Source organism: Apostichopus japonicus, chromosome 2 (genome assembly GCF_037975245.1).
Source record: "Apostichopus japonicus isolate 1M-3 chromosome 2, ASM3797524v1, whole genome shotgun sequence".
Classification (NCBI taxonomy): domain Eukaryota; kingdom Metazoa; phylum Echinodermata; class Holothuroidea; order Aspidochirotida; family Stichopodidae; genus Apostichopus; species Apostichopus japonicus.
In genome coordinates, this window is record NC_092562.1 from 15879046 (window position 1) to 15902097 (window position 23052).

The 23052-nt window shown below is 37.6% G+C and overlaps 1 protein-coding gene across 5 annotated transcripts in view; it reads right to left on the reverse strand.

Moving 5' to 3' along the window:
- LOC139979753 (protein O-linked-mannose beta-1,2-N-acetylglucosaminyltransferase 1-like) overlaps positions 1-23052 on the reverse strand; it is a 146352-nt gene that overhangs the window by 57435 nt on the left and 65865 nt on the right. For 4 of the 5 annotated variants that reach the window (XM_071990861.1, XM_071990838.1, XM_071990869.1 and 1 more), the window contains 2 exons: positions 15699-15951; positions 4900-4993 (listed from right to left, as the gene is read on the reverse strand). In XM_071990861.1, the coding sequence (XP_071846962.1) occupies positions 4900-4993; positions 15699-15845 (241 nt within the window). In that variant the 5' untranslated portion in view covers positions 15846-15951. Of the gene's footprint in view, positions 1-4899; positions 4994-15698; positions 15952-20531; positions 21156-23052 lie in introns of those variants that run through there. The other variant, XM_071990852.1, reaches the window with a different exon arrangement.

Consider the following 23052-nt stretch of genomic DNA (forward strand, 5'->3'; position numbering starts at 1 on the left):
TTAAAAATTGTGTACAATTCGTGAGCCGTGTCCTTAAGTTTTTCACGGAGAACGAATGACATCTGTGATGACGTCATTCTAAACAGAGGATAATCACAACACGTTGTCACACGATAGCACGACTCATGGGCTGCGGCCTATACGGAAGCCCTTAATTCCATTTCTTTCACTGAGTTGCCGGCGATTCTGGCACTCGTCTAGCTGAGCCTGGCTACAGTAGCTATACTGACGGCCGTGACATTATCAGTTATTTGCCGAGAGGTTTTTAACTTGCAGGCGTCGGGTGATTGGATTGGTGAATGAGTTTATCAGATGAAGAACTGGAAAATCGAAATAACCGATAAAGAAGCTCCCGTTCTCCTTTTCTCTATTCAGCTTTCCTTCTTTCTTCCCCTTCCGCTCTCTTCACCTTTTCTCCTTTTGCCGACAGACCCAAAATTTGCCCACAGCGACCAAATTATTGGGGGTGTTACACCCCCACATCCCCCCCCCCCGCTCGCTACGCCCCTGCACGCGGAATTATCCAAACTGTTTCCAAAAGAACCGATTCTAGCCTACAAAGGGCCCAAAATCTCAAAGATTTACTTGTTAACTCAAGGTTTCATACTAACGAAGAATCAGCTGACTCTCAAGGTTCACACGAAGCTCTTTTAGATGCTCTTATAGCTGCACTTTGAGTCCATAAAAACTCGTGCACAGAAAATAGATGCATTTTGAGAACGAGACGCCCAGGCCGAATATAAAATATTCAAAGGCTACTACTAATGAAGCTCCTCCTATAAAGTTTGAGAGCAGAAACCGGTCGAGTTGGTCATAAGAACCTACACTAGTCTCTCCTACTATTAACAGTACACTCAATTCACCTAATAGGTGCAATTATGTTTCACCACGAGGAGCATGCTGTAAGTTCATGTTCCTCGGGCCCTCTTTTAAAAATACTTCAGGTTCTTGGCGACTACGTTGCGTTAGATAGTGTAAAACCGCCTACACCCCCTTTCATTCAGATAATTATGATATACTTGCTAACTGTGCATTGATTTTCCCTGACAGTAATAGTCAGCACTATAGTACTGAGCCGTATCTAATTAATACTTGATGTCGCCTAGGCCTGATTATTGCCTTAGTTTCAAATTTGGAATAAAAACGATCGCATTTCAGGGAAGAGCAGCTGGATATATATTAGGCTTTTCTTTCACCAAGTTATGCCTATTAGGAATTTGAAGTACTCCCACATTAAAAAAACGCAACTGATTTCCAAAAAGGGGGGGCCGGGGCCGGGTCGGCCCCCCCCTGGATCCGCCCCTGTACAGCAACGAAATTCCATTGGTAGGTGTTAAAGTGGGCTGAATCATAATCAACAACTGTTTAAATTTCTGCCTTGACTGGTCACTGTAAGATCAAAATGATAGCTTGTTTACACTGATGAAATACATCAAACATGTGCATCAACTATTGACTGGTGACAGACAAACCTAGGAAACTTGAAATATGCTGTTCTCACTTTAATTGGGCATGTAGTAAGGCCAAATTACCACAAGACTATTATACATCAATCACATGGACATGGGTTTACTCAAAATTAAGATCCCTACCTCCCCCCCCCCCCCTCCCAGCCCTCTCTCTATCTCTCTTGCTCCTGGTTACCATGTATGGAAGCTGCATATACACATGTTGCCAAAATAGCAAAATTCATGCATCCATGCCACGGTACATGTTACATGCTAATCAAATTACAGGGTTAACCCTCAAACTTTTCCCAAACTTACTTTATTGGAAAAACAAAGTCCTAATATTCTGAAATCTCACACACCTTGTAAACTGGCAACACCATCTGGGTGGGGTATGCTTCGATTCTTATTTGAGTTTAGTCAAGTTAGATCTATTCACAAATCCTATAGGCCTATGCTAGGATAGGAGACAACATTAATACACACATCAAATTTCACCTTACATTTACTAGCTTCATATATTTAGCCCAAGTCAAAGGGTAGTTCCACCATATTTATTTATTTATTGTCTCTAGTCTTAAATAAGGAAATCATCTACCTCTCTTGCAAGTTGTTTAAACTTTAGCAGTAATTTGTTCTCCACCCTTGCACCCCTTCATGACCTATTCTGTACTTGCTTTCCCTATTTGTAAATCAAAGTTTCTCAAGTCTGAGATTTACTGCTAGCTTCAACTTCTCCTCAGAAAGAGTTTTCTCCAGTAAACAGCTTAGTCTGTTCCTGACAAAAGATTGTCTGTGGTATTTTTTTCGTGGCGTACTAATGACAACAAACTTGGCTGTTGAATGGTTTGATAGATGCTTTGCAACAGGATGTTACGGTCTGCCGATTTAAGCACAACAGAAGGAAAAGGAAAACAGAGACAGAGAAAATAAAAATAGTTGAGTAGAGTAAGAGCTGAGTAAGAGCTCCGGATAGAGACAGATTTTAATGTGATGAGAATAGTTCGGTGAAGATGGGAGGATAAATAATGAAAGAGGTGGATAAAACAACAGGGGGAGGAGAGAACAGAAGAGGAGGGGAGAGCATTCATTCACTTATATTTTGTGTGTTCTTTAAAGCGGCTAGGATACTCCGTACACATACGCCATCATATTAGGCTACAGTGGTACAAGCAGTTACTGATCTACTGTGGTTCAATATTTTGTCGATATCTGTTTGCTGTTACCAGTTCTTTCTACGAAGTTGAAAAACGAGCAAACGTTACACACATTCAAAGTTTGCTGTATTGCACGAGAGCGATTTTTACTGTAAATACAGGGTCTCGTGTCACCCACGACAGTTATGAAATTCTTCATCGGGCCAAGTTCAATTCTTTGTTTGTACATGGTAAATACAATTAGTCACTTGACCATCCATACTGAAGAGTAAATATAAGTATGCGGCATTGATCAAACACAGTTGCAGAGCTGAAAGAATCAGTCCTGGGTTGAAATTAGAAAGGCATGCAATCAAAATGTCATCCAGGAACAGAAATTATTCTCATTATTTGCAGGATTATAAGTACAGAAGTATTATTCACATTCCAACTTCATAAACCATATTTGTCCAGTACTTGTCCTATCAGCTTAATATATCAATTGTTTGACATAGCATTTAGTTTTGATGACTAAAATATTCCACATTAACATAAAATAACATAAAAAATCACATGATCCCAAAATACTCATCTTAAAAAAGAATTAGAAAATGTCTATAGTTGCATTCCAATATCAATTCCATGTTTTTCTTTGCTATAAATGTGTAATTTTGTAAACCATATTTTTATTGTCAATTCAAGTTTTTGTGGAAATCTTTTACTTTTAATGACCAAGAAAAGTTTTTAATTTGTGTATAAAAAAAAAATCCATTTTAAAATGTCTTTCTCTATCCTCCTACCTACACCAACCCCCCCCCCCCCTCTCAGTCATGATGGTAGCCCTCCTATGTCCTTATTAAATTATTTCCATCTACTGCCCTACTAGTAGTTAGGAAATTGGTATTAAGGGGAACTTACAACAACCTGTGTATTTACTTTTAAGATAATGTTAATCAAATATCACAGAAACCGGTCTTGTCATCAAGTACAGGTACAAAACTGCTATTTCATTTGACAAGAACTGACGTTTCGCCACATTGACTCATCTATAGTGGAGATTTCGATCGACTAGCATAACGAGTGCTTCTCACATAATGATGCAATCTTCACTGATGACTGACTGTAAGCAAACAGAGCATCTTCAGAAATGCAGAGTTCTTTGAAATTAATTTGAAGATAGGAGCTGATCATTCAGTGGTTGACTTTATAAGAGAAGAGAGTAACTTGCAGTACTAATTTAGCAGAAGTTGTGAGAGATGTTAGGAAATTCAACTCCTAAGCTTTACCACGAGCTCTAGAGAAGAATTATAAACTTACATCAAAATTCATGGCGACTGCATAATTTCCACAAAATATAAATGACTAACTGGAAAAGGGATCCAGCAATTTAAAAATGCAAACATTTCATTAAACAAATTATGAACGAGTAGTTTGAAAGTAATATGAGGACTCACAAGCTGGTGCAATGAAACATGTCCTCTAACAATTATATACAAATTGAGTGCACGATGGTTGTGTGGATGTAGGTAATTGGGAAACATAAAACTGACATCCCTTCTTAAATTCAGTGTCTGTATGATTGCAAATTACTATGGGCTGATTGGAGATGAAGTACCAAGGTCGTGTTGTAGATGTATAGTTACTAGAAAACATCAAATACATTCATGCTGTATTTATCTCACATACATGTGAAAAGATGTAGGTCGTCTTTCCCCGTTTCGCCGTCTCCTCTTATGTGCAAAAATATCATCCAGGACCGGTCTGTTTCCATACATATATGCACTGAATTCTACACAAAAGCCTGTTGACTAAATTTTGACGGTAATATAGCTAAAAAATCAAGTTTTACAAAAGTTGTGAAAATATTTCCGCTAAATCTGTGTTTTACATTGCAGTAACGAACACCTCTTAACACTGCTGTGTCAATCCACATGCATACATGAAATCCATACATGTTGACTTTATAACTAAGCCCTCGAGCAGCAGTGAAGTGACATTCCTATGAGCCTATGACACTTCAGAAAGTCTCCTGTTTGTATGAAAAACGATACCAAAGACGAATGAGACTCACAACAAACCTGCAATTGCAGTTTGATAATTACAATTATGGTGCATTATATAGATATGAACCAGGGGCATGTAGACAGGGACATATATATTGCTAACAGCGCAATGATCCAACCGGCAACATTGGGGTCCGTGGTAAATCGACGCATTTGCTGCCTTGGACCCAGCTGCATGACGGGTCTGAACCGTTAAACCGATAGGCTAATCCACCGCTTATGCCAGAAAAATCATTAGAATCTGCTTCTTACCTTCGTAGGATGCATCCCTCACTTTTCGACTTGTGTCAGCGATGAAGGCGATGTTGACCCCAACGGTGATTACCAGAATAACGAACAGAACAAACTGCAGAGAAAAACAAGCAAAATTCAGAGAAAATTAGTTACACAATTTCCAACAATACAATATGAACGGTCAAGCTCCTTTTGATTCCATGCAAAGTTCTGTTTGCTGATAGTAAAAGCCAGAGGTTATGCGTTGGCCATGTTAATAATTACGACATAATTGTCGGCATGAGCAACATTTTCCACACATAAGGCTATCACTAATTAATGCAAATATCCAAGTAGTTAACATTCATGTAAATGCTGAATCTTGCATTAAATTAATTGTCACATTATGCCATATTCAAGGGCTAATGGAAAGAAAATTAGGTACGTAAACTGTTACTATATTCCATAAAAATTACACCACAAAAGATATAGTGTAACGGTATCTAGTTAAATGGCAACTGCAACAACAACACATTACAATACCATGAGTGGGGCGTATAAAACTTGCTTCTCATAGTAAATGAATTGGTTCATGAACCGTTAATTCAAATTATATTATTGCTGTTTAACCACTAAAAATTTTCTCTGAATTAAAATAACTGACATCCAATTATGTGTCAAAATGGCTAAGTCAAAGTGGTGCCAATGAAGTTAGACAATCCAATTGCAAAATGCCATCAAGAAATGCTTTTAATAATCTAATTAGTACAATTAATGCATACACTGTTATGATTGTAACCTCTCTGTCTTAGCATCCACCACCCTCCCCCTCCCCCACGAAGTTCCTTTCCTACTCATTTCCCCAGCTCCTCCTCCACCAATTAATAAATAGACCCCCTCCTTAGTGACAAAACCCCGAATCACTAAGAAGAATCCTAGCTGTTCCCTAGACTTTTTCGAATGTTCCCATCTTATGTGAATACAATGTGTATGCACAAACAAAGGGACAGAACGTTAATGAAGTCTGTCGATAAATTTTAAGAGCTGGTTAATGAAATTTAACTCTAGCGGATTAATAAGAACGTTCTTGTTTGCAATATCATATACCAAAGAGATAAGAGCAAACAACATGCGTCACAAGAGAATACAGTCGAGCACGGATAGACACGATAAACTTTCTCCCCAAATATATTTCAACGTTGATGCGATGGTAAAGTATGCTCGCAAGTGAAGTTCGATTGGGACTATACTTAATGTAAGTTGATGATAGATTGAAATACCAATGCATATGACCTTATCATATACACCATGCAAGGCTGTACATACAGTATACATGTAATTATAGCATTACGAAAGTTGAACATATAATAATAACAATGCCATCACATATACTGCATTACATATACTGCATTACATATATTGCATCACATATACTGTATCACACACACCGTATCAAACACACTGCACAACATACACTACATCACTTACTGCATCACATATACTGCATCACACACACTGTATCACACACATTGCATCACACACTGTGCACACTGCATCACATACTGCACCACATACATGCTCTGTGTTGGTTTTAATCATATTTCACCAACAGATCCCAAGCTGTAGTTGTAAATGACTGTATATCTAATGTTCATAAACCAGTAGGAGGAGTTCCTCAAGGATCTGTCATGGGCCCTTTATCGTTCACAATGTATACCTCACCTGTAGAGGATATCATTAAGGCCCATGGTATGAGCGGTATGTTATATGCGGACGACACACAAGTCTATGCGATTAAATCAGGATGTGATCATGGACCAAGAAAACTTGGAGCGTGTATTTCCGATATAAGGTCGTGGTCTGCTGCAAATGACATGAAATTGAATGACGACAAAACTGAACTAATTCATATATCTTCTAAATTCCGAACTGCTGCTCCAATTCCTTCACTGAAGATTGGAACCACGCACGTCGAGCCAGTCGACAATGCCAGGAATCTAGGAGTTACTTTCGACAAAACTCTGGATATGAATCAACATATTAATAACATATGCCGATCTGCTTCTTCTGCTCTTCATAAAATTGGAAAGATTCGCCGCTGCCTGGATCAGCAAACAGCCGAAACACTAGTCCACGCCTTTGTTTCATCTTGTGTTGACAACTGTAACAGTTTGCTATACGGTTTGCCCGATCAGCAGGTGAATAAGCTTCAACGGATACAAAATTCGGCGGCAAGGTTGATAACCCGCACCAAACGGTCTGAACATATCACACCAATCCTTCGTGATCTTCACTGGCTTTCTGTGAAACAACGCATCAACTTCAAAATCCTGCTTCGAACTTTTAAATGTATCCATGGACTTGCTCCAGTGTACCTACAAAACCTCATCCGGAACTATACGCCACGTTGTTGCCTCCGATCCAGTTCGAAATCTTTACTGGTCACTCCTCCTGTATGCACTAAGTCATACGGCTCTCGCTCGTTTCAGTTCTCTTCCGCTGTCCTCTGGAATGACTTATCAATCAAAGTTAAAGAAGCTCAGTCAGTAACCAGTTTCAATTCTCTCTTAAAGACTCACCTGTTCTCCTGCTTGTAGTTTTCTGCCCTTCAGCGCATAGAGACTTAAGTGTGTATTTGCGCTTTATAAGAACTGTGTATTATTATTATTATTATTATACACTGCATCACACATTGCATCACACACTCTGCACACACTTCATCACATACTGCATACTGCATCACATACACTGCATTACATGTCCTGCATCACACACACTGTATCACACGTGTACATTACTCACACACACTGCACTTCATACACTGCATCACTCACTGCATCACATATACTGCATCACATGTATTGCATCACACACACACTGCATCGCATACTGCATCGCATTTACTGCATCACATACACTGCATTACACACACTGTATCACACACATTACTCACACATAATGCACCACATACACTGCATCACATACTGCACCACATATGCAACATCACATATACAGCATCACATATACTATACCACAACACCCATGTCCACCTACACCTGTACATTCTTCCCTATAACACTGAAAGGTCATTGGCTTTAGATTTTTACAAGAAAAATCGAGAAAAAAAATTTACCAACTTTTATGAAGTAACTTCTACAACTTTCTGACTCAAGTCTTATTAAATCCTTTTATAGTAATTTATTTACATAGTTTGTGAATTTAATAAGGCAACATTATTACTGTACTTTACTACTTATAAAGGATACTAGAGAAACAAATGATGCAGTCTAAAGCTGCATTCCTCAAACTGCTACTGTAAAGCTCCCACAGTAGATCTCGATATTATGGATGAATAATAAGCAATAAACCGCCAATCACAATTAATGATCCCATGCATTTTTCCATTGACAATCAACTTTACGATTCTTTGTGCTTGCTGTTTGCCAAACTATGCTTCTATGATTGATTTCTGGAGATGTGTACATGACAGTTTCATTTACACAATAGCTAACAGCAATTTACCATTTTTGCAAATTCGACTGTATCATCTAGTGATCAATACTGGTCTGTTATCTATCTTTCTCTTCTTTTTTTCTCCTGAAAGATTCCAAATTTGAATCCCTGAAATTAATATCAGGGTGTCTGACCCCAATAAATGCATCAGAGGCTTTTTTATTGGAAACTTTAGAAGGCAAGAGGACGAATAATAATTCTATTTTTACCTTTTTTTCGTCGGAAGGCACAAAGGATTTTTCACCTACCACAATTGGGTTACAATCTTTGTTTATAACTAAAATAAAAAGGAATTATCACAAAATAACAGCTATAATTGAAAACTCAATATTCTGATTCTCTTCTAATAAGAGAATGATGAGAAACAAGCTGAGGAATCCTGGTTTTTATTTTTCCATATCTTTTAATGAAAGAGAATCAAAATCTCGGTAACAGCCAAGATAATATTTTGAAGAGGCATGCGTTTCCAAACATGAAATACCTTTAACAATTGTTTAAAAATAATTTCCTGACCATTGCAAGGGAAGTAATAATTATAAAACTTTTTTAATGACCATATTTTGTGAAGCTATAGTGCTGTCCCAGCCCTGTTGCCCCTACCCCAAGAATCTAATATAGTATAATATATATATAATAAAGAAATCTGTCAGATAATATACACAACTATTTTACCATTTGTGTCAATCTGAGGTATGTCAGCAAAAGAGAAGTAATATTTATTATTTTCATTATTATTTTTCAGCTGACTGAGTATTCATCTAAATTAGACTGCAACTGATCAAAACTAAGGACACCTGGTCCGGTATAAAGCCAATCTACCCCGGTCCTTACCCCACCAATAATAGAAGGTCGACCCCAAGCGACATAGATAAGCGACATAGAGATAAACGACATAGACAAGCGATAGCGGCAGGGTCCTCTAGCCCATGATGATGATATAACATGATACTACCAAAATTTGATGGTGGTCGGGTCATACATATAGGTCTTCTAATTCAAATCATTGTTGTGACAGTTGAAACTATACACTCACAGTGTATATAAAGTATACACAAACTCTACCAGGTAACATTATAGCAAGCCCTCTGTAATCTAATTACCAGGCTCATGCCAGCCCTATCTCTCCTAGCCTAAACTGTCCAATCCTACCACTGTTATCAGTGAGTGTATTTGACCTGCCACCAGGTCATACCCAGCTTCCCTTTTTCTTGTTTCTTTTCTTGATCTTCTGTCTCTCTGAACCTGCTAGGAGTTTCAATAAAGCCAAGTTTTGTCCAGCTGGGAAAACATTTCAGCGATTTATGGGATTGCAAACCAGAGATCCTAAGGCCAATTCCTGACCGGACACTGCTGACATACACTCAGCTTTGATTATTATTGTAGTGCATTATTTTTGCCAAGTGAACGGTCCCTACACGACTGGACGTTGAAACTTCAAGTTTCATAAAGTCTCTGTACAATTGCAGTTTCGGAGGCTAGCTGCGTAGACAACTTATTCTGAGCCTGTCATGGCACTTACTAGCGCCCTCACATTGTAGGTACCTACATGACTACACTCCCTGGTGTGTTGTCCGCCCCAAAAAATAGCACCATGTAAAACCGAAACGTTCTTCCTAATACTGCAAGCACTCCTCGAGCACAACAGTACTGCGTATTTGCAGGTAAATGTGCAGGTCTAGTGTAGGTAAGTCTTTGGGCATTCACTGTAGTCATATTCGATGGTTATGTTACAACAATTCCAAGAATGTAGAAAAATCTCATTAAACAATGAAAAACATTTTTAAAATGAAGTGACATAGCTGGAAATGGCTAATTACTTTCGTGTTTAAAAGATAACTATATCATTTTACTTATCTAAATCTTTGCGAAATAATTTTTTTTTTTTATTATGATTTCCTTTCCACAGGTTCAACTTTGTAATACTTCACAGGCAAAATGTTCCATCAACCAATAAAGTGTTGAAAATCTTTTTTGCTCTATAAACCTGAAAATGGTATGATATCAATCTTGCCAATGTCAGTTGTGAATTTATTGCCAACTAAATAAGACTTCCAATCATACACCTTGGTTGGAATAAGTGGAAAAAATAATTCTTTAATAACGAGAGATAGAGCTGGGTTGTTAATAGTTATACGGAACCAATCTGTCAATATTTGATATTGGTGATTGTTACGAAATTTGTGTCAGATTCATGAAACTCAATATAATTGGTCAAATCACGTTGATCTACCCCAAAGAAGAGTTTCTCTTGAAAGAGACGATTTAGATAGATGGAAGCCAAATTTAAATTCGCTCAAATTGATGATTGTCAGTTTAGATTTAATTCTAAGATATGGGAGATAGCAATTACAGAAGAGAGATGTGGAAAGGATGGAACAACTATAGCGAAAAGGATGCCTATACAATAACCCCTACCCTTAAATTCATCTTTAAATTCATCCTTCAAATTTAATTAACCTGACAGGACTAAGGCAGCGTAGTATTAAACAGCGTGAAGAGGATGATCCGATTACCATCCAGGAGGAGGAAGAGGAGGAGGAGGAGGAACAATTCCGAGGTATTTCAACAATTCAAAACAAATTGGAGCTCATCTGTCCAATCATCTATTGAAGATGACTCGCCACGATTTGCAGGGCAGGCACAGAAAATATAATCGTCAGTTAAAAGTCAGGGGGATGAAATAAAATAATAATAATAATAAAGATGATCCAAATTTGTAAGGAAGAGAAAGGATGCACAGTTTGAGACAGTGGGTAACAAACATAGTTAAAGCAGCTGGTTGGCGTTACGTTACCGTATTGTAGCAGTGACATTTAAATGACGTATACAATGTAAGCTGGTTCCCAGTGCACCTTGCAAAGAACAACTGAGGCACAAAACATGAAACTAGTTTTAGTTTAAGTTGCATGCCTTGTGATATGTGATATATTCTTAAAGGGTGTGAAGACTCGCGCAAAAAGAAACCTCTAATGCCGGTAATTTGACCTAGTTTTGAATGAGGTGTAAACAGAAGTGTTAAACACCACCATCGATGCCAGAAAATACACACACACAGCTTGCTACTGTCGGTAATTAGACACTAGTGTACAGTCAGTACATACAGCTGCGGTCAATACCCACAGCACAGTATGCAAACAATACAGCGATGAACATCTCAGGTCCAGCTAAAGATAACAATTAAGGTATCACGTTTCATTACTGTCTGCATTTTGTAGTGACACAAACAAAACGTCACTTGCAAGCAACAGAAAGTTAACTTTTTCAGATGGCCGCACAGGGTTTGGGGCGAGTCTGCAATGCCTTTAAAACCTAGAGAAGTATAGTGCTAATGTGACTTTTCAAACAAGCATCAGTAATCTGCATATAGGCCTGCATCTCGTACGTCATTTGTATATTTTGATGCCCCGAAAAAAGAAATGGCTATGCAGGGATCGCCACCATCTCAAGACAGGATGGTTCACTTCGAGTAGAGCCATGGGCTTTTAACCCTCAGGTCACTGGTTAGAATCCTGGTTAAGCCAAACATTTCTTTGATCATTTTCCATTGTTCATAATTCCCAGTCATTTCTCCGTTATATTCATTTACTAATAAATACTAAAAATAGCAACGTTTCTCTTGAGATCACTTCCCAGGCACTTTCTGGGTTGTATGATTGTATCTGATGAAACTGGTTACGCGGTATGCAAGGTACTAAGGCTTCTGACAGGCACCCCCACCCCCCCCCCCACCAAGTAAAGAAGCTGTATAGGGATTGCCACCAACTGAGGGCTACATCTATAGTAGTTGGTAGGACACAGGACTTGTAAACCCTGAGATAACTGCTTCTAATCCCATTCTAGCTACACAATTTCTTTGGGCTTTTATCTTGTGGTATTGGTATATTTTGTTTTATCAGAATTTTCATGGAAGTTATTAATATTGCCACTTATTGGTTGACACAAATTACCAGCTAAATTCACCTTAGAAAGTCATACAAAATACTTTACAGATACTGACCAGGTTTATACATAAATATTCATTCATGACTGTATTTGCCTCAATCTAACTTCATCCACACAGATAACAGCCATCTTGCTGTTCCTTAATTATATGACAAGAATACATCAAAACATCTTTCTTCTTTTGTTAAGTCATTTGTAAAAAAAACTGAAGGCATGGAGTCGTGCTTCCCAGGGCCACAATGTGTGTCCAACTCCAATAGTATAGGAGCCAGAATTTAATACCAAAATGAAGCCTATTTCTGCATTTTATAGACCGTACAAATTTGTGAAGCGAGCCTGAATCAGTACAAATGCCACCCTTGAACATACTACAGGTTGCCTTGAATGCCTTCAATACAGATTTGTATCCAGCTGGTGTCAGACGCTCTCTTAATTTTGACAAGAACCAGACCATATTTTACACCTTTTCCTACCTAGCGTTAACCGATCTCTTTTCCTCGACAGATGCATGCAGAGTTAATGGTCAATTTGAAACTGTAAGAAACTGCCTCGACCCAATTAAATTAATGCCCCGATTTCATCCGTACAAGATGGGAGCGCGAGGGCTTGGATTACGGCCGTTGAATATTTTAACCTGATATGAAAACAACCGTCCGAGACCCCGATGATTTTCTGCCCGTTTCATATTATTCTTAAGCAATTTACATCCCATCTGAGGAGGACGGCAAGTGGCTATAAATGTGATAGCGATTTGGGAGTATTAACACTTGAGGAATGAAGACATTTACTACTTTTCTATGTAGTAATTTATCATCATTATATATGTCTGCACTTGGGGATTTCTGGGCAATAATACATATAGACAAATTCATTTAAATTTAAACTAAAACCAAAAAGCAGAGTGCTTGACAATAAACATTCGACAATTTGTAACATGGTTAAGAAGGAAGAGGCAGTGCAGGGGGGAAGGGTGGGGGGTAAGGGGAAGAGGAGAGGTGGAAGTATGAATACATCAGTACAGGTGATACTCATCCACAGAGGAGACCAGATTGGTGAATGAGCTCAGTAACAAGTTTTTCATTGTAAACATTTTTCAAGGGAAGGAACATTTTATTTAGATTTTTTGTGAATTTTCTTGTAAATTTTAATTGTTTTAATATATATAATATATTTATTTAATTTTCTGTGCCAAATATTCACAATTATGTCAAGTCCAATCATCATCAAATTGTCATGACCATACTATTTATAGACGCTCTAAAAGAACAGGACAAAACAGTTGATCTACCATCGTTTTCCTCCCACCTACCCCCGTTCCAGAAGATAAGTAAGAGAAACATTGACTACTTCATACTTGCAGGTGGGTGGTTCCCAATAATTTGGATGTCTTTGCTCACGATTTCAGACTTTTGTAAATCAAGTAAAATGAAATGTCACTATAAAACATATATTTCTTGGGGACTGATTTATGGTGTTTATGCAGCTTTTAATAAATGAAAAACAAAATCTTTTTATTTTTCCTCGAGCTAGAAAGTCATCAACCGTTTCCTTCATCTCCTTCAGTCCCTGCCTCTGCCTCTGGCAAAGATGCGAAAAGCAGAGGAGAGGAAGGCTCGGAGGGAAAGATTAGCTACTAAAAGAGTCGTTTATAGTGACTTGCATGTAAATAGAATAATCAAAATAATGCGTGCTATGACAATATGAAATTTACCTTCACTGTCAAGGACATCGAGCAAAAAGTAACTTTCTCAAATGAAATCCCTTCACAGGACTTAAGAAAATAAATATTACAAAAGCAAATCATTCCGGATTTATGCAACATTCCATCCAGAGTAAAAAAAAAAAAATTTGGAGGCACGGAGGATGTTAAAAAAACAACGAGATAACATCTCTCTAACAGTTACATCCGTATTAAAATGTTTATGGTGTCGAAAAACGACCCTCTTTTCATCACCTAATATTTTCCTGTAAAGATGTTTTTTCCCTTCATTTTCCCCTGTTTTTCCAATGCAAAATCATCTGATCAACTTCACCAGAGGAAAGGAAAACAATGTTGATGTGTGCTCTTCAACTAAAATTCTCACTTTTTATGAATGTAATGATTGCAAAAATTTACAACAGGTTTCATACGGTAACAAGGTGAAAAGAAGTAAACAGTGCAGAGTGTAGGAAATAGTTTCAGAAAGCTTTGTTTGTAAGTCAGTTTACAACCAGATAGCACTCCCTGCACCATAAACAGTATCCCATATAGCGATATGCTAATGTAATTAAACGTTAAGAATTGCAGCATATGCTTCTATGTAGTCTCTGAACAAGAGTGCAGTACATCTGTGTTAAGGAGCTATTTGTAAAGAACTATATTTCACTAGAATGAACATGCATAAATTTCCATCACGCACAACATAAACAACGTCAACATTGGCGCTCACAGAGAACTTGGAATGGAGAAATTTACGAGCTGGATACATTTCTAGGCAGCTCTTTTCTGTTTGACTTATGTTGTGTAAACTTTATCTTTCTCTTAAAAGTTCTAAGAAGACAGAACTCATGTACTGTACCTAGACTTTTGGTGAAAATGGGAGTGAATGAGAGTGAATTCATCACTAAAATACCTTTCAACGACACCTCCTTATTTAAAAGATTTTACGAAATATCAAGAGACTCTCGTAGAAAATTTAAACTCTGTTGGATTTCATCTTTTGCTGCATGTTTTTAATAATTCTTTACAGGGCTTCAAGATCTTGGACTTCTTTCTAAATTTTGATTTCTGGGCTCAAAGTTTCAGCTAAGGTATCATCCAATCATCATCAATGCCATGATCAATACTTAAATCATATATTTGTAGACACACTCAAAAGCATAGGACAGAACAGGTAGGACAGAACAGGACAAATAATCAAGGCTCTTTCAACGAATCTGGATCATACTAAACAATCCTCTAGGTCTACAGACAATTATGCAAGCACCTCAAGAGTGACTTAAGGTCCAGCAATCGGATTCAACTTCCTACAAATGTTTTGAAGCAATCAACTGATTATTTTCTAAATATGAAAAAACAAACTTGAAAGGAAAAATGTAATTTTTCGAGAGTTAATTTTTTTTTTTAAATTAATTCTGAAATCTTCCTAAAAATGAGTACTCTGAAAATAAACCATAAAACCATAAAAGTCACTGGATTTGTTTTAAACATAGCATTTAGCAAGAGTGCAGACTGCTTAAATTAGCACTCACTACCCTTGGTCTGTAATAGTGCGTATGAAGTTAATTAATTCAAACTTAACATTTGAGCTATCGGGTTTACACTGTGTGCAAAATTTAACAGGTTGGTACACGTTATTATAATGTTTATTATAATATAAATAAAAAAAAAAGGAGGTACAAACCTGAAAGAACTTTGTGAAAAGTTTTCTTGCTGGGGTCCTATGAAAGCTAAAAGTGCCTCTCGCGTTATTGGATGGAAAATGCCTCTTTGGGATATACGGTTGTGCCCTTGGGTTGGGTCGCCAGTTATCTATAGTATATTGCATCATACAGAACTCCTCAATTAAGAGAGGGTGACTCAAGTTCTTGTTTAGCCCCTCTCAGGTTAGTTGCTGGCCATCGTTTGGTTTCATCTCATAGATAAAGAAATGTGAACTGGAGGACGAAGAAACAGAAAATGAACTTGACATTAATGTTGGTTTCACGGCCATATTGAAAATATATATAGATGGTGTAAACTGAAGCAAACAGTTTCAATCAAGGTACGAGGGTCGGCTTGGACACCCAGTCTATCTATAACATGTACAAACAAGACAAAGTGTCCAAATGATAAAATGTGGTCATAGCATTAAAATATTCCAACAAAGTGTTAAAGAGATTCAATTAAGCTGCAAACGTTGTGCCCGCATTGAAACCCAGATGTACAAACCATGTCCTAACAAGACAAATACTGTCCGAAGGATCAAATGGGATCAAACATATTTTTATGCAATACATATGCTTATTCCTCAACTTCTCCATATCCCTCTGCAAGCCCCCCCATCCCCTCCTCTCTTCTGGGAGAAAGGGACAGAAATGGTGATCATCTACTCATGAGATTAGGTTCAATCTGCATATCAGCTCAGAACTGCAACAATTCAATATGTGAAGATGGCTAAAGGCACCAGTTCAGAGAAATATTTAGCATGAATGACAAAGAAGCCAAATGGGGAACCTGTGTTCACTAGACATCTTTCTCTACATGGAAATGCTTGATAACAGTATAATGGGACATGATGTATAGAGTTGTTGGTGCATATTTGGCAGCTTTCAGTATTTTTTTTTCACCAATGAACCAGACCAAGACAGAGGCTCTAAAAGTAATTGTCTATTTGATCATGTTGCTATTAAACAGGTGAACCAACTTTTCCAAATAACACTCGAAACCTTTCATTCCATTTTAGTTCCTTTATCATATAGTTAATGTGCTTCAGCTTTAAGGAACTTTCTTGAAAACTTCAAGAAGTTGATTTTTGTTTTTTTTTGTTGCTCTGTAACCCTTCGTAAATTTTCATCTCCGTTTAATTTTGATACTGGCGACAGTTTTCGTCTTGTGGCTTTCCAGAAAAATAGAAAACAATTTGAGTGATTGCCTCTGGACATGTGAGGTTTATTCCTGACTGTGGCTAACCTTCTTGCCAAGGATTAAATCTCAAACATTTATACATCATGATGTACGTATAATACACTGGACATGAAGAAAGTGCAGCAACAACCACGACGACGACAACTGAGATATATATCACGTGGAAATGATTTGTCTCCAGCATGGAACTTGACATGTCTGTCACAGCCAGTCACTCATTCAGAGGGAGAGGAAACGGGGTTGAAAAGTAAACGCTATATTTCAAAGAAAGAACCACGACAAAGGTGTTAAATAAACCACAGTTCTTTGAGATAATTTGTGTTTCTTTTGGCTTGAATGTTCTGTGTCAACAAATGTGTGGGAATCAGAAAAGAAAACATATTTCACTCAAAATCTCAACGAACAAATCGCCTCATCGATTCCTTCAATCAACAATACAGCTGCCAGTGTATTAAATACAGTGGTTGTATTTTCAGTGCAATGCATTGTGGGTGCATGTTTTGATTTTTAGTGTGCCTATATTTCATTTACTGTAGAATCCCATATACAGTGATTCACTGCTGACTCTGTGCTGGAGCTGTCATATAGTCTGGAGGTGTATATAACAATGTCAAAAAGATTGAATCTTTACAAAGTTTACATGAATTACTGTTGTAACTTAAAACAGATATGCTGGAGCGGTGCTCCTGTGAGCCCCCTCCCCTCCCCCCTCCCTACAGCAAGCTCCTGTAGCACTGCCCAATAGCAATTTCTTGCATTTGATTTGTTAGTTAAATAATGCTTAACCAGTTCTTCCACTTCTATCTATTCTCTCGAAAGCTACAACAAGCTAACTGTTTTCAAAGAACAATGTTGCTGGTTTTGAATGGCAGGCAAAGAAATTACTGGCTATATATGTAGAATGATCGAGGTATAAACCAGTGGCCCTCAGGAACATGAATCTAAGCTGTATTATTCATTTACTGAGGTCACTGATATTGAATCTTCATTCTAACCACCAATTTGATCTACCCTTTATTAACTTCTTTTTCTTCAGTTTAAACTCTTTGTAACCTCCAAGTGTTTATAACTCAACCCCCCCCCCCACTCAAGTGTTCTGTACCCCCCCCACTCAAGTGTTCTGTTGTTTGATCAATTACATCCTTCTCCACATCACTTGTCATGCAGGTATACACATTCACTATGAAGAAAACCAGCAACTTTTACATTATATCTAGAAAACAAATGAAACCATTTTCTGAAGTCTGCATTTTCTCCCTCCACTAGTTCAGGTCTCAAATACATTAGAACATGATCATTCATCCTCTAATACCTTGACTATTAAGTCGGTGGATGACTCAAAGAGTTTTTGACACTTAGCATTTACTCCAGTAATGTTTCTTTTCTTTCATTTCATCCATCAATCACACATTGATTTTGTTGTTTACATTACATGAAACACAGCAGGAAATCTGATTTCTTCCATGACTGAGAATTATAAACAATTTTTGAAAAATATACTCCGGAGTGGTATAAACAACTACAAATGGTATCAAACAAAAATTCTCTATTTGAGATGCATACTCTATTGAACCCTTTTAAAACTAAATGGGGCACATTAAATTTATGGTGATATTTTTATTATGTTTTTTTTTCAGAATAGAGTCACAATAGTCCATAACAGTAGGGAGTTGTACTTTTCTCTTCCTTTGAAGAGAATTAACCTTCCAAGTACATAGTAATTACAAAATAAACAGTCTGCAATACCTACTACATACTGACTTCTCAAAATGAAACATTCACTTATTGCAAGGCTGTTCTAAGTGACCTGATATTTGTCCTATAAAGTGGTTCCAACTTCTGCCATTTTCCTGTCTAGGCGTGGCAAGAAAGTTAAAAGTTATCTCATGATGCATATCAGCTCAGCAGTATAAGTTTTACAGATAGTTCATTACTTTTAGACTCTCTCAGTTTTCAAGCCATGGATGATGAGAGTGTTGCAATTGTGTGCAGACAGGTTAGTATACACAGTCCATCTGCCTACGATAATGAATGCCTTTGGTTTATACCAAAGTAGATTTATTATCCTTAACGGGCCGGTATGTTAAGATACACTGTCCTTCCATCAGCCGACAATGGCAAAAAATGCAGAGTGCAATAGTGTAGTAAAGCTGACAACCCAAGGAAACATCCTTGGTAACTACCTTTATAAATTCAGTGGTCAATTTAAAGCTTCATGCTAAGCTTCAACTCACTTCAGTATGACAATTAATACTGAACCCTCATCACACAGGTTACAACTATGCACCAATGGACACATTATAGTAAAATGCTATTTGATGGTGTTACTCTTTCAGATGCTGATTTCTTTTCTTTTGTACAGAAAATGTTATTAAGAGTTTGAAACAATGAAAATCTGAAGCACTTTGCTTCACCGAACTGCAACAGAAATTACTCTGGTGGCTGTCCGTCGGACAGTGTAGCTTCATTAATGCAACAATACAACAAGCACTTTGAGACTTTTAATTGGACCACCACTGATAAATATATATTAGCTGCTGAAAGTAATTTGCAAGCACTAATGTATACACACACACAGACAGAATAGCCAAATCTGGCATATGCTGAGAAATGATTTACAAATGTAGGTAACTGTAGCATAAACACTGCAGTTGTATGCAGTATACACACAGGTATAATAAACTCAGATTTCTCAGAGGTATAGATGCTTAAAAGTATTCTTAATTGTGAATGGGATTTTTTTTCGTTCTGTTCACTGTAACTGGGATTGCAAACAGGTTTAATAAAGTTCTACTGGTTAATATATTAGTTCAAAGCCACATGTTTGGTAAGCTAGAGCTTTGTTTTTTGTGTGTGGTTGTTTGTTGTTGTTATTTACAAACAATGGGAAATACCTTTGTCTGCACTTCCACTACAAGTTAAAGCATTATACTTTGTATTGTATATAACAAGTCAAATACTAGTTGTTCTTTAAAACTTCACAGTATGATGCAATGCCAATACAGAAACTATGTGAACCAGCAGGTCTTTATAGCAAAAACGTTACATTTTCCCCTCTTCTTCCTTCAACCTTTCAATCATTAGGTACAGTGGCAACAAACAAGGACACAATTTCAAAGTTAAGGTGGGGTTGGTCTAAAATTCTCCTGAATGATTAAGCTAGGGACAGGAATTGCTGACCTTCTTTGAACACTTATCCCTGACTGAATGTAAAACTTCCCCCTCCCCCTATGGAGCTATTTCACCCCTGACCGATGATGTAGATAGAGGATAGTAGCTTCAGTAGATGAGGAAAGTGCATAACTAGATTAGAGACAGGTAAGAGAGAAATAAAGTAAATCCATTTAAACTCCCTCCCCTCCATCCCCTCCTCCCCCCCCCCCTTTTCACACACCACTGGTCAGGGTGTGCAGATGTACTGTGTCAGTTAAATTTGCTCAAGGGTATTAAATGAATCTCACCTACAGTGAAGGTCTTCCCTGTCAACAATACTTGAATCACATTCATCCACAAAAACATATACCAATATTGCACACAGGTTACATTCATATACCACTAGGTACAGTGTCCATGGAACCACAAAACGAGGAACGTTTAAAGTTCTTCTTACCAATTTTTTCCAAAAGAGACGTAATTGCCAGTTAAACGGTCGAAATAGATCAACTCGATAAAAATCGTAATTCACGAGTTGAAGAATCCGATCCACAGAAATGAAAAAAACTGACTGTCAAAATTCTTGTTGCTCGTTGGTGTGTTGTACGGCTCACCGAGTGTTAAAGCTTTGAGAGACAGCAGGGCAATTATAGAACCATGGTGAAGGAAATCATCATATCTGAAGGTTTAATATATCTTTAACGACTATAAGTTATAACCCTGACTGATCACGCTAAACAATGTAATGTTCAATAGCAATCCACGCTGACAGGTCAAATGAAAATGGTCTGACATAGTTTGTATGAACATACTTAGCGAGGCTGGCTATTAAGACAGAATCCAGGTAATAATATTCCATCCACTGAAGATGAACTCTGTACAAAGACACACTGTCGACTGTCCACGCAAGGAGGCTCCTCTCTCAAACTCTTATAAAAACATTCCCAGAATTAAATAAAAGCTGCTCTGAAGAGAACCCAAAGATCGACACACACACTCACACAGACACACGTTAAGCTAGACTTCCCTCCGAGCTGGGGTTCAATTCTATTAACCGAGGTTTTAGAGTTTTTCATACGCGGTTAGGATGGCTCCGTCTGTAATACTCGTATGGATTAGAGGGCAGAAAATTGGTTTCATTTCAAACGGGAGTGAAGAACATGATCTGACAGAATGCTCATTGGTGGAAATTTAGCCGAGGGGTTTGCCTCGGCGAGTTAAAATACCGAGAAGTCGAGAGAGTGAAAGCTGGATGCAATAACAGTATGGTAACAGACTGTCCGTTCCAATCACCTCCCTCGGAGGGTCAATCGTTAACTTCAAATAACTTAGCCTGATGTTTCTGTTGAGGCTAATTTTTCCCCTGCAGCAGGTTCATAAGCTGACCATATAGTACAACAAGAAGCCCAAACAGATATATTTTTAAAGGTAAATTTTTATCAAACAAGCAGTTATTTGTAGCTTTTGGGTTTCAAATTAACAAAAAGTAGAGCAAGTTGGCACTCCTAGGTCAACAAACTAGATATTTCACATTGGATGAGCAACTAATTTAAACTTTGTAATTCTTTCTTGATTAGAAAGATTTATGGATAATTCTTATTCATGTTTCTTCTTCTTGTTTTTTGGGGGCTGCACTTAAAAATTAATACCTGCATTTAATGTCTGCTCCTCAGAAATGACACACAACAAACTCATTATGTACCTCTGTATTGCAATTTACAATCACATTAGTAACATGTTGATTGAAAAAATTTGAAGTTCTTTCACTGGAAATGATCCTTGACTTAAGTTTTATAGGATTTTAATTATCAATTATCAAAACTAAACAAAAATAATTCTGCTGGGTTAAAATTACTTGGCAATGAAAAAATGTTTCTCGGAAACAGAAATCATATTATCCAGACTTAAATGTTGAGCTGTTGACCTCAAATGACCTTTGACCTCCACCAATTTCCATAGAGTTCTTATACTCAACAACCTGAATCTACAATACCATGTAATAAGTTCAACAAAGCGATGTACTTTTACGAGTTATAGTGTTCACAAAGTTTTAAGACTTTGACCTCTGTTGATCCCAAATGACCACTGAACTTCACAGAAAACCATAGGCTTCTTGTACTCAATAAGACAGATCCACACTCCATTTATGAAGTTAATCCACCATTAAAATGTTGAGTTAAAGTGTTTATAAGCAAGTGTCACACACACGCACATGCTGCCACCATCGCATAGATTCCTTTTGCCTCCGGGCAAGGAATCAAAAATGGAAGATTGAAGAGAATATTGCAACCAGTGCGGTTGCCAGATATACCAACTCTTTAAGGAGAGAGTAACATTACCGTACGTCAAGAGACATCTCGTCTGTGTAGCCCTATTTAGTGCTCAAAGTTTGTCATCACAGACACTCCCAGTCAAATACAATTACAGCAAATTCACAGACTTGATAAAACGAAAGATAGCTGTTTCCAATCCATTAACTGGTTTTAATGACTGACGGGTTATAATAGAGCAATATACCACAGGTTACAGCAGAAAAACTCTCAATGTGTGGATGGACACCAGGGAGCCTCAGGGAAACCTAGTTTTTAACCTCCCAAAATCAATACCCACTACATCTCCCCTCTCTCTCTTCGAGGTACGAGATTTTTAGTTTCTCGGGAAATATCTGGAAGTTTGCTTCTTTTTTTTTATGAAGGAAGAGAAGGGAGATGTGAGCCAGTCCAAACAACCATCCTCACGAGTCAATATCCCAGCTCACCACAAGCAATAAGTTTGCAGATGTTTAAAAGCTGGTTAAATTTAAGCTTTTCCATGATGATGAAACCATCAAAATGTTTAAGTCTTTTGTTGCAGTGTGAGGTAAAAAAGAGGGAGAAATAACACATGCATGGACTACAAAACAAAGATGCTCAAAATCGAACTGTTTAAAATGTAGAGTAGTCAATTGAATTAATGTGTTCTTGTTTTGGAGGGGGGGG